This window comes from Primulina eburnea, chromosome 2 (assembly GCF_022965805.1).
Source record: "Primulina eburnea isolate SZY01 chromosome 2, ASM2296580v1, whole genome shotgun sequence".
NCBI lineage: Eukaryota > Viridiplantae > Streptophyta > Magnoliopsida > Lamiales > Gesneriaceae > Primulina > Primulina eburnea.
Window position 1 is genome coordinate 38,748,439 of NC_133102.1, and position 12,522 is coordinate 38,760,960.

The window sequence follows — 12,522 nt, forward strand, 5'->3', positions numbered from 1 at the left end:
TTTGATGACTGTGCAGATTTGAAGAAGAAAACAGCTGAAGATGATGTGGATGAGTTTCTGGAAATTCCAATATCACTGGAAAATGCAGATGTTGCAACATCTGACACACACTTGACACTGAAGTCACTGAAGCTGAGCATGAAACGAATAAAGATGATGGACAGAATATTCCAAGTAATATTCAGAAAAATCATCCATCATCTCAAATAATTGGAAGTATGCATGAAGGTGTCCAAACTCGAAAGAAAGAAAAAGAGGATTACCGAAAGATGGCTGGACTTATTTGCATGAGCTCATTATACTCACAGATTAAGTGAATATCTACTGGAAATTGGTTTCAAACGAGGTGATGTAGACAAAACTCTTTTTATTCAGAAATCTAAAGGTGAGATTCTTATTTGTCAAGTCTATATTGATGATTTTTCACGATTTTCTTGTATGAGTTTTATTAAGGAGACCTTAGTTGTGTACTGTGATAATTCTAGTTCATTTAACATTTCAAAAAATCCAGTACAACATTCTCGAACTAAACACATTGACATTAGACATCACTTCATTCGAGATTTAGTAGAAAAAGGATTGATTCGGATGGAATTTGTTGATATAAATAACCAATTGATTGACATATTCACAAATGGATTAGAATTTGAGAGATTCTCCAACCTTAGGAAATCTCTCAGCATGTGTTCTGTCTGATCATTCATAGATGTTGTCTCAGATGTTAAAACATCTCGGACAACACCTAACATGCATGTGCATTTCTAGGACTTAGACATATTGCATCTGCATGCATACTGTTATATGAAGTGTTATCACAATGTTGCATAATCTTCTGGTGCACTTACAATTTCTTGTTCTATTTAATCTTAACACACTTGGATATGCTTAACAATTTGATTAAATCACAAAGTAGTTGAAGGATGATCATGTACTCCATGACATTGACCTATACGAAAGGTGATTTGAAAATATTAAGTAAAAAAAAAAAAAATCAATTATGCATATGCTCTGTATCAGAAGAAAAGATGGGAAAAAGCTACCTAAAAGAGTCCAATGAAGACTGTGCTTTTAGTGTGGGAGCTACCTCTTCTAAATTTAATACAGAAGGCAAAAATAGAAGAAAATGGAAAAAGCTACCTAGAGGAGTCCTAAAGAAGACCGTTTCTCTAGTGTGGGAGCTAACACTTCTATGATCAGAAAGTTGATAAGTCTCTAAGTGTGCAGAAAAATCGAAATATATTTTGAAATTGGACGTGTTGTCAGAAGATGTTGCCAACATTTGTGACAACATTTCATTTGTGAACATATCTCATATTTGTTTTCATGTTTCTATTTCTGTTACATTCTGTTATTAGGCATAAATAGGTCATGCATAAACATAACATTGTGAATATTGTTGGTCAAGAGGGTATGCGTATTTCAATTGAGAAAATTCGATGAAAATCCGGATTTTGCTAGAAATCCAATATTTGTGATTTTTGATGGTTTAGTGGTGTTATTCGATGTGTGCTTCAATTCTGGATTTTTTTTGAAATGATTCTTGACGCAATTATTCAGTAATTTTGGATAGTGATTACGGGCTAAAGCTGATCTCGTCTCTTATAAGAACTTAGTTTTTGACTATCGTCTGGCTATTGAGATAAATGTCCATTCTGGACAAAAGGGGGGAGAAGATGCGACTCAAACTCAAGGGACTATGATTTGAAAGGCTCAAATGAATTGAAAGGATCAAATGATACATTTGCTTGATTTCGTTTTTAATGTTCTGCTTTGTTAAGGTTCTGCTTCCCTGATGTATTTCTGTTCTAATGAAATGAACTGTTAATGATTTTTGCAGGTGTTGTCTCAGGTGTTGCCAACACAACGAACAACACCCGTACCAACTTGATTTTATTGAGGGGGAGAAAAATTCTCATATTAAGGGGGAGTTAACTGAAGCTTAATTGAGAATTTGAGTTTGATTTGATTTTGTCCAGAAAGGCAAAAAGGAGGACATTGAAGGAAAATATAATTTCCATATTAAATTTATTTCCCTAATATTATCTTTTCTTTGTTGATTTGATTGAGTATAATATTTAATTGTGGTTTTGCCTTTCTAGATAATTATGTTAAGATTTTATTGTGATATAATATCATGTGGAATATTTTGTTTTACTTTTCTAGACATTATCTTTGTGATAAATATCTTCTAGATATTATATTTATGATAATGATTTAATGAGATATGATATCAATGTTTGAAAAGAGTTTATTTCTAATTAGACTCTCACTTTCCTTGTGAAATAGGTTTCCTTGAAGAATAAAAGTCTACATCTATAAATAAGAGATAAAAGACGTTGTTGAAGCTCTCTCTCTCACTCTCTCTTCTCTCTCTCTCTTGTGCACAAACCTTCTCGATTATTCATACACGCACTTTGGAGAGAGCTCTTTGATTGAGGATTCACGCATACTTTTAAGAGAGAGCTTTTTCGATTTATATGGTTTTCACTCTTCGCTTGGAGGTTTTCATGAATGCATAACTTATGCACTTTTGCACGTTCAGAATTTCAGAGAAAACATTATTCAAGAGACGTGCTGTGTTTGAAGAGTTGTGACCGGGTGTTGCCGTGAATGTTGGGAACATCTCCAGACAACATCTGGGAAGAAGTTGGCCGAAGATTGCTTCTCTTGGATCTACTGTTTGGCAACACGTTTTTGTTTTCTTGTTTTAGTTTTATTCTGGTTGTTTGTTTTTAGAAAGCATTTGTTTTCTCAACTTGTTGAAGAAATTGATTTTGGTACAATCACTAGTGATAGGTTTTTGTGTAAACGTTTTGGTTTTCTAGTGATTAATTTTTGCCATAAGGCACCGCACAAGTATTTATACTTGTGCACAAGTATTTATACTTGTGCATATTTAATATACTTGTGTATATTTAATCTCGTCCATCTATTTTTTTTGTCAATTTGTGTTATAAAAAGTTTCCGCTGCATGTAGATGTTGTCCGAGATCATCTGGAACAACATTTAATTCTGACAAAACACAAATTTACCAGTTCTACTCTTTTTCTGATACTTTCACTATTTATTGCTATATGTCGAACAAAATAATCCTAACACAAAGCTTGAACCTTTTTGTGCTTATTGAAAGTCTAAGCACATCAAAGCTATGAAGCTTTTTGTACTTCTTATTGAGAGTCTAAGCACCATCATCATAACAAGCATGAACAAAGAAGTGAACCACCATTCTTGAACCCGTATCACAGTAACCAAATCTATGGCAGTGATGAAAAACCGAAACACACTTACCGTGAACAGAAATTGAAGATAAATTATAATGGAGCTGTGAAATATATGGCAAATGTTGGTGAATTATAATATGATATAGGGAAAAAAAATCCAGAGAAACAAGAAGTAACTTTAGGTGTTTGATTCACTAGCAAGAATGACGAAATTTCAACCAATTTAAGAGGGAAATTTTGAGAAGAGACCCAAGGATTTGGTCGACGATTTTAAGGGAAGTAGCTAAATCAAGAAGCACCATATGCAATTTAGGGGTAGTTAGGACTTTTTATGTGATTGGGGACTGTTTGAAATCAAGGTTTAGTTATTTCTTTAAAGTTTGCTGTCGATGAAATTGGGAGAAATCGCTTGCTCCCAACTATTTTCTCATAGAGTAGAATTTGATAAATATGGAATCTGGGGATGGAACCCTTTCTGCTACAGAGTTCAGCGTTGCTGCTTGTGCTTTCTCTGAGTTATGGAAAACATTCAACTCTTCTCTTCCACGATGGTCATGGGTTCCTTCTCCAAAACGATCTTATGTTCATTATCAAAATGTAAATCATCTGTATCCTGAAATACATCATTTTCGAGGTTTATTTTTCCTGAATTTGTTATTTTCTTGTATTTTCGTAGATGGAAGGATATTTATCTTTGGAAAATGTGATTCTTCCCAGGTTTTTTGTGGTGGGTTTTTTTATTTGTTAATATTTTATGCCATATTGGAGAAGGGTTGCAAAAAAGTTCAATCTTTGTCTCTTTTTGTAGGAAGATGATGTGATGGAGGAGGTAGAGTGTAGTTCTGCTGAGGAAGATGACTTTATTGACACGGCTAAATTAGTATGCATATAATTCCTTTCTATGCCGCTGTTCTTCTGCTTTTGAACATTATATAGATTCGTCAATATGTACCCATCGAACTTTATCCTCTAGTTGTTGTAATTCAAGCTTTAGCTTGGAAGTTTTTAGCCATCTAGAGGCACGTCTGCGTGCTAAATTGAGCTAGATTTAGCTTAACTTTGGCTCAGCTTAGAGTTTGAAACCAAACTTGATTTGTTTGGATCCAACTGTAACATCAAGCTTTATTGAGCAAAAGTTCGAAATGCAACTTGACCTGGTTAGCTATGCATTTTGAAAATATTAATATGTTTGTTAGATTTGCGAGCAGCTCGCAAATTGTCAGACAAAGTAATTTGACTATATTTGAGATCTCTAATTTATGGTCTCAAATAGAAATCGACTAATCTTTGAGTTGGTTCAAAAAGCTCGCAAGAAAGCTTGATTCATTTGTAATTAGAGGCTTGATAACTAGCATTTTTAAGGGAGTTTTAATTGATTATTGCTTATTTTGGAGATCCCCAGTAGCAATAAAATTCATTCTGGAATTCTTGAGGTATCTTGGTCTTTCAGGGTATTTAACTCGGTTTTACTCTTAGATAGATTAAAAACATTCTTTTAATATTAATACATTATTCCATCCTTTATCATGTTTCTATTTAACTCTTTACTGTGTCAACATTAGAGATCTTCACTTATCCCAAATTTTATGTAAATTAGAAATATCTCTAGCTTATAACTGATTGGTTATATTTTCATTTTTCTCTTTCTTGACCATCAGACTTATCTTATTCATTGAGTGGCTTCATTTTTCAACTCACCACCCTTTTTTATCTTCTTGTCCTGCTAGGTTCGAAATCATGATTCCGGAACTCATCACTACAACTTCCACATTGTCTACAGCCTTTCTTACAGGGTTCCCGTGCTTTATTTTCGTGCTTACTGCAGTGGTTAGTTGATTTTTTGTTCCTTTGTATAATATCCTCTGTGAATCGCTTTATCATCTGAAAGGCTGTGCTGCGATTTTTTCTTCTTGATAGTTAAAACTTTAGGCGTGAGAAAACATAAGAGTTCGTTCTAGAAATTTGAACTATTTGGCTTTATAGATATTATTAACTACCTGAAATAATTTATATAACAGCCACTGTATGCGAAAACCATGATGTTCAATACATACATCTGATGTAGGGAAATGTATACTGACTCTGGAAAGTCTACAGATGGACAACCTCTAGCATTAAAAGACATTGAAAAGGACATTCCAGCTGACTCTGTGCAGTTGCTAACAAAATCCAAGTGGACATTTCTTACTCAGGAGGTAAGCTTCGCCTTACCTTGCTTTCCCCAAGTTATACCGCGCATGAAAGCCTTGAGCTTAATTCTTTTGAAAATATTTGTAATTATTTTGATTTGCTCAACACTATCCTAATAATATCAGGATCTTACATTGATTTGCTCCATTATAGCTTTTGGATATTTCGGAATGTTGTTAGGCCTTGTGTATTTACTGGTGTTGTGTCAAATGACTGCATCGCCAGTTGGTGAATGCTGAAAGCTTTATGCAGTCACTACTGAAAGAAATTTATATCGCAACTGTAGGAGTTCATTTCCTGGCAAGTATGAATGGATGTTTGTGCTTCATATAATCATATTTATCCTAGTTTGAAGCAGCTAGATGGTCGAAAATCATATCATTTGAATTGGAAATATATTATTCGGATTGATTACTCTTTAAATGATTCTGTCTTTTATCTTGTGATTTAAATTTTATATTGATTTACTTCTCTATAGATTTAGGTATCTCATCCTCAAAGGGTTTTTGACTAGCATCTTTCATCTCTTCATACTAAGAGATTGTAACAGACCATGCGTGCATTCACTTCTGTTCGTGTGTAATTTTCCTTCAACATATCAGTTTCGGTTCCCAAAATATATGAACTTGCCCCTCCAACTAAAATCATGGATATGCCGATGCTTTTCTGTTTTCACTTGGTTAATTTGAACAGATAACAAAACTCTGTTTAGAACTATCATTGGTTTATAAGCTGAGTGTTTTGTGTACATGAACTGTAGGAGCATCCCATATTGCATCTGCCATGGTATACATTACACCCCTGTGGGACAATGGAATGGATGAGGCTACTCTTAGGTAACAAAACTTGTATTGATCAAGGTGGCTTACCAATAGATAAATATCTGGTCTCTTGGTTTTCAGTTGTTGGACAAGTATTTGGGCTTAAAATTCCTTTTGAAATGGTGTAAGTATTGATAAAATATGTCGCAACTGTTGGTCTAAGCTCCATTTCATACTCAGATATCTCAGCTAATTAAATACAAAATCTTACATCTGCTAAATTGGGTGATTCAGTCACTGTTATGCATCAAATATATTTCATTCGATATAAGCACCTTTGAAGGGTCATCAAAAGTATAGGTTGAAAAGAAAATCTTGAATTTCCAAGGCTTGTGATGTTACGAAGCGACAGTTATATACATATATTCGACAAAAGCCACGAAATTCATTTTTCCCTGACAAAAGTAGCCTTCTTGATTGAAAAAAAAATGTATTTAAATATACATGTAAATACCAAATTAAAATCAAACATCGCAAGAGTTAATCGCTTGAACTTGCAATACAAAAAAATAAAGATAGCAGCTGCGGCAGCAAGCATAGAGGGCACAAGTTGTACAGGAAAACGCCAAAGACTCCAAGAACTGAAGAGTCTTGCTCATCTTCGGTGAGGCCATAATTGCCCTTCCGTGAAAACTAAACTGCGATACTGAGCACAGCACACTATGCTGATGTAATCTGTGTCTTGAGCTTACCTACAAAGTTGTTGTCCCAATGTTTTATTCGACACTTTTAAAATAGCCATTTTCATACACTTGATGATCTTTATCCCACCTTTCTTTAGCTCGTGAAGCCGCTTAATCTGTCATGAATACTACTCTGAAATAATGACATAAGGGTGTCGTTCTTGATGCTTTGTAAATGTCATACATAAGATTAGTTTTAGCAAACATCTGTTACACTAACTCTTCATTACAACAAACCTACCTTGCGTATGGACTATGGAGTGAACCACAGTTAATGCTCAACTTTCACCGATTGCTGGTGGCATTTCTTCAGTGAGGTTAGAAAGCATCCAAAACAATCTCTACCAACTGAATGTTTCCACTCAACCTCGATGCCTTGTGGGAGGGCATGAACGAAAACCCGTCAACAAGCTTGGTGCACTTCAAACCCCATTTCACCATCAACAACTCAATTAAGTGATGCCCGCTGCACTAAGTCATAAACCGATCAACCAATTTTCCATTTAAAAAGGAAATTTTAGAGGACTATACACATGGATTTCATGTGGCCGTGGGAAGAAGGAACACATCTCCCTCTCCCTCAGTTTTATCTTCATAAACGAGGCTCTGAAGCAGAATCTTTATAGAAAGTTAGAAACAAAAGTCCAAGAGCATGACAACCCTTACGTTGAAGTTCAAGGTTTTTTTGGAGAAGGTTAGTTTTCATGTTAAACATCTCAATTCGTAACTCCGTCTTATTCAATTTGGGGAAATTAGAAATCATAACACGTATTTCTTGATCCACGTCTTATAATATCAAAGTACCATAATAATGACCTTTTGTTCTCAATTCATAACTTTATGTATTATTCAGTTTAATATCAAGTATATTTGTTCACATACATGATAAGAGCAATGAATGTTTTCAAACTAGGAGACAAAAAAATAATTACTGCCCTACGAGGCTACATGAAGGAGTTATAATAACCCTCTCGACAACAATGCTTCACAGGACTTCATTTAGCACGATTTTTAAATATTACACAACTTGTACTCGTGCATAACAACTGTATTGATAAGCAACGAATAACATTTGATATTGGTCTGGCCAAGATGGTCATGCAAAAACTATCTTAGTACCTTTTGTCCAACAAAATGTCAACTTTGTGAAGAAATAGAATGAGTGCATCTTACAACACAAAATATATGGTTTGCATATGGATTATATTAAGTTTATCTAATTGTGCAATACATGCACAATAATCATTTGTCAAAGCTCAAGAGCAAGGCATCTTCATAGAAAGAAAATAAGATATTCCGACCTATTTAACAAACTTCAGAATCTCAAACTCTTCAACTCCTTTTTCGGTTTTCCCAGAAAAAAAAAACATCTCCATAAGCTCAATGTCACTAAATGGGATCAAAATACGAAAATATCAAGTTTTATCACTTTATGTGTTATATTTCTTCTTACTACTGTTTGAGTGTCCGCTTTAACACTCATAGTTGATATTAAAACATCCCACCCTACATAGAATAATGTTATTGTTCTCTTCCGAAGCACGATCATTAATTTTAATCGTTATTCTCAAACCTAATAATGACCCTTTTTCAAGTGGAATTGCTTTTTGACTTGTCCATTTATTTTCATTCTTAAATGCGTTTAAGGTATAAATTAAAATAACCCTCAATCTTATTGAGATGCCGACATGATCAGCTCCAGAGCATTGAAATGACTATATTTCTTCACTCTTCCTACCGAAATTTCTTGGATTCATTGGCAAATTTTAAATTTGTTATTTTCAACAAATTTTCATATTAAAAGTTCACATAAATGTGATCCGAAAATTGCCAAAATATATTAAGCGTTTAAAAACAGAAATATGGTTATTTTAATAAAAACCACCAATTCCGTATGCTCTCTGTTTATTAAGCCAACCAAAACTTATCTGCAATTTATAAAAGAGATATGTATTTCAAATATTCATCTTGTTTTTGAAGTTAAAAAATTACTTTTTGATTATGTGATGTGTTTGCATACTTACTTTGTCAAGAAACGTTATATGTTTTATTTCATAATATTATAACAATTATAACATAAACACATGTAGCCCGCTCTGTCTTTCCCACACAAAATCCTAGCTCTGCCACAACACATACCTAAGTACAGCAGCCAATGTTCCTTAGCTAAGAAAAAGAAATGAACATTGAAGCAGTTACCTTCTGTTGTGATAGGTTGTGATGAAAACAGAATCCAGATGTTTGTGGAGTAAAAATGAGACAGTTGCGAAAAGATCATCGAATTCTTAGCGCCAATATGCAATACAATAACAATATTCAGTTCACTACAAAGGAAAAAGAAGTAAATATAATTTATATATATACAAGCCAGAGAGGAAGCCATCAAACTTACTGGTAGAATCATAGAGAACATCAGCTCCAAGAATGATATTAGGCTGCAAAGTGAAGACAGGAGCATCCCATACACCCCATGTTAGCCCCATTACCTACATCAAAGGAACCATGATTACCAAAAGATGCATCAATCTATGACTACATTACTCATCAATTTCTCTCTCTTGGAAAAGCACAACAATAGGATAAAAAGATTGAAATTTACTTTACACTTGATATCATTTAATTTACACACCCTCCTCATATTATCCAACACCTGCACATCAACAACAGAAACCAACAACAAAATTTTAGAATAAAAAATTATTTACTAACGAACGAGGCTATAAAAAAGGAGTACGGAGATAACATTTTAATGTAGTACTACAAATTACAGGGTTATTTTCAACATGTCAAACAAACAAAAATAGAAGACTCGGTGTACCAAAATAATACCTCCGATCTGTTTGAGTCATCCGTAAGTGTTACATCTGCACCCACTTTCACAGCAACCAATCCAGGCAGAGAAGTTCCAGCACCCAGCTGCTAAGGAGAAAAGTAGAATTTTAAAAAATTTAAAGAAACATGTTAACTAAATAAATTAAACTTGAGCAGAATTAGTTCTAAACCAAATGTGTTTTGAGAGAGACTGCAGCTGACAATTCGACTTACCTCAACAACATTAGCCCCAGAAAATCGTGTCTTATGCTGCCAAATGTACTCAGCTAGAATAATACTACAGGGCCATACATACAATCCGTATTCTTCTTTCATGTTCTGATATGAAAGTCGATAAATATAGGGAGTCAAAACATTCGACTTCGCATTTAGGTTTTCATTTATGAAGAATTTGTATACAGGAAAGGTTTTGTAGCAGTGTACTCAAATGAATCAAGTAAAAAGACTAGCTCAAATTAGTTCCTAAATATTTGATGTCCTAGCAAATCAAAATAATTCAAACGTGCAATAGGTTATTATAGATTGAAACTAATAAGCCCTGGATCCTGAAAATCCAAACACATCCCCAGCTTCACTTTCTGTCAAAATCTGTGCCTCTGATGTGGTTACTTACCTCAATGATGCGGATGGAGAAACCATCTTCAGTTTCACCAAAATGATGTTCAGATATCGTGGTCATGTCATGGTCAAGCAATGATTCATCTGAAAGTACTTCTTTGTTCTCCGTAAACGGTTCCTGAAAGGGGAGCAGAATCTCAAAGGTGGTTAAGCAATCTCTTAATTGAGATTTAACAACCAGTCTATTGTTCCATGCCGACACCACAATCTTGAGATACAAGTTTTCACACCTTTTTTTGGCAATTTTAACTTTGTTTCCAAATCAAACACTTGCCAAAGGCAACTGATGTACAGTATTTTGAACAATAATGAGTATTTTCTTCACCAATGAACTTTGATGCGATAAAATTTATTCCTAGCATCTAGATCACACGCAAATCGTACAAAATAAAGATACTGCAGAGTATGCTAAACCTCTAAATACAAGAACTAGCTTTTCGCAAGTTAATGTACATCTCCCATCCCGTGAAGAACCAACATTTAAAACTTCTAAATATATTTACAGTTTAAATAAAAATCAGACCATAGGATTTCGGTATCATATCACTCAAATATCCATAAACCCTAATTACCTCACTCTTCTCTTCTTCGTCTTCCGACTGATTATTCGAATCCATTCTTGTTCTTCGCCAATTTTGCTGAACCACGCAAGTTGGACGACAGATGAAATGAAAAACGGGCTCCTCCGTTTTGGGCTTTTCGCAATCAGCCTCACATATCCAATAATAGGCCCATTACTTTTTTCTGCTTTCGTGGAATATCTATCACAATTCATGGAGTTCACTTAGGGTGTGTTAGGTTGAGTTGATTAAATAAGGATAGATTAATAATTAAATATTTATCGTTAAAATTTTAAGTTGTTTTAATAATCATTTTGATCCGTTTAAGATCCAATTTTATGGATAAATATTTGATTAATAAAATTGGATCTTAAATCGGGTCAAAATGATTATTAAAACATCTTAAAATTTTAACGATAAATATTTGACTATTAATCTATCCTTATTTAATCCACTCAACCAAATACACCCCTAGTATATATTAAATATAAATACCGTGGGTTCCATCGTCATTAAAAAAAATATTTAATCATTTTAATGCTGAATTTTGAATTTACTTATACATAACATTCACATTTGATCTGCGCAACAAATCAAACAAGTTATGAATTCTGCCGTCGGGGATAAGTTCGTAGTAACTCAGTATCTATCAACGAAATAAATTTATCCAAACATTCTTTACTTGAGGTCGAAATAATAAATCGCTACTTCTAGTAACATCCTTTGCTATTTAACATCAATAATATTGAAAATAATTACTTTTAAAAAAAATGAAATCAAATACATATCATATTTTTTTAAAAAATTGAATATATTTGGTGGAGATTGATAGTGTCTCCAACAATGGCAGCATGTGTAACGAAATTGTGGGGGCGACTGGCGGGAGATGTCGTTCATGAAATGAAATACATACGCGCGCACCTGGGCTGCCTCCTTTTTTGTGTTCAGCGCAGATGACACACTTCCACTCCAATAGCACGTCGGTACTCATGTTGTGTCACAAGTACAGTTCATCGTAACATGTGTGACCAACATTTGCATATGCATAAGTAGGCCATGACGGCTTATGGGTCATGACTTCCTGTTTGGATCGACAAAATTCAACTGATTATTAAATTTTGATTATTAAATTTATTCTATAAGTTAAATAATTTCAACATTAATTCTTGTTAAATGTCCAAAATGAGCTGGTTCCAGTTGTTCATTCATGGGCTTGATGGTGTGTTAATCGTCTCACACCAACTGTATTCAGTTATTTGGAGTTGTATATATGAATTTGACTAATCATCCCTTTTTTAATTAATTTTTGAGAATGAATCATGTCTAAATCTTAATCTTAACTATTTTTGTTAGTAGATTTTTTTTTTTTTTTTGGTTTATAAAAGTGAGCATGTAATATGATAAAAGGAGCCCGTGTTGTCCCAGCTAGTGATGGGGCCGGGCGTTGCCGCTCACGATCATCCATTAATTATCATATTACAATGCCGACAAATATTGTATGCCGACAGCCAACTACTCCCGCCAAATATATGCGGTCAAACCAAATGACTAGATGTAGGTGTACAAGACATTTTAGACACACTAAATGTTACTTAGA

The 12,522-nt window shown here is 34.0% G+C and overlaps 2 protein-coding genes across 12 annotated transcripts; one reads left to right on the forward strand and one right to left on the reverse strand.

Moving 5' to 3' along the window:
* The first annotated feature begins 3,129 nt into the window (after positions 1–3,129).
* LOC140823117 (ubiquitin-like-conjugating enzyme ATG10) lies at positions 3,130–6,374 on the forward strand. Of its 3 annotated transcripts, XM_073184280.1 has the most exons (7): positions 3,130–3,818; positions 3,898–3,948; positions 4,030–4,101; positions 4,949–5,048; positions 5,319–5,416; positions 5,637–5,715; positions 6,172–6,374. In XM_073184280.1, the coding sequence occupies exons 1-7, from the start codon at positions 3,672–3,674 to the stop codon at positions 6,249–6,251; spliced, it is 627 nt and encodes a 208-aa protein (XP_073040381.1). In that variant the 5' UTR covers positions 3,130–3,671; the 3' UTR covers positions 6,252–6,374. The 3 variants fall into 3 exon arrangements, with proteins under 3 accessions (XP_073040381.1, XP_073040382.1, XP_073040380.1); XM_073184279.1 differs by lacking the exon at positions 5,637–5,715 and having other exon boundaries at positions 3,148–3,818; XM_073184281.1 differs by lacking the exons at positions 3,898–3,948; positions 5,637–5,715 and having other exon boundaries at positions 3,131–3,818.
* LOC140823116 (uncharacterized) lies at positions 6,211–11,017 on the reverse strand. Of its 9 annotated transcripts, none has more exons than XR_012116156.1 (10): positions 10,938–11,017; positions 10,361–10,483; positions 9,961–10,065; positions 9,745–9,834; positions 9,515–9,565; positions 9,308–9,401; positions 9,115–9,199; positions 7,157–7,381; positions 7,004–7,048; positions 6,211–6,924 (listed from the first exon to the last, which is right to left on the reverse strand). XR_012116156.1 is itself a non-coding variant. In XM_073184276.1 (8 exons), the coding sequence occupies exons 1-8, from the start codon at positions 10,980–10,982 to the stop codon at positions 7,234–7,236; spliced, it is 738 nt and encodes a 245-aa protein (XP_073040377.1). In that variant the 5' UTR covers positions 10,983–11,017; the 3' UTR covers positions 7,058–7,233. The 9 variants fall into 9 exon arrangements, 3 of the variants coding, with proteins under 3 accessions (XP_073040377.1, XP_073040376.1, XP_073040378.1); XR_012116154.1 differs by having other exon boundaries at positions 7,004–7,082; XR_012116157.1 differs by lacking the exon at positions 7,004–7,048.
* Between the last annotated feature and the right edge of the window lie 1,505 nt (positions 11,018–12,522).

Coding starts and splice junctions, on each gene's coding strand:
- LOC140823117 (XM_073184279.1), top strand. CDS start 3,672: ATGGAATCTGGGGATGGAACCCTTTCTGCTACAGAGTTCAGCGTTGCT. Junction 3,819..3,897: donor CTTATGTTCATTATCAAAAT/GTAAATCATCTG, acceptor GTATTTTCGTAG/ATGGAAGGATATTTATCTTT. Junction 5,417..6,171: donor GGACATTTCTTACTCAGGAG/GTAAGCTTCGCC, acceptor CATGAACTGTAG/GAGCATCCCATATTGCATCT.
- LOC140823116 (XM_073184275.1), bottom strand. CDS start 10,982: ATGGATTCGAATAATCAGTCGGAAGACGAAGAAGAGAAGAGTGAG. Junction 10,066..10,360: donor TCTCCATCCGCATCATTGAG/GTAAGTAACCAC, acceptor CTTTCATATCAG/AACATGAAAGAAGAATACGG. Junction 9,200..9,307: donor TGTTCTCTATGATTCTACCA/GTAAGTTTGATG, acceptor ATTGGCGCTAAG/AATTCGATGATCTTTTCGCA.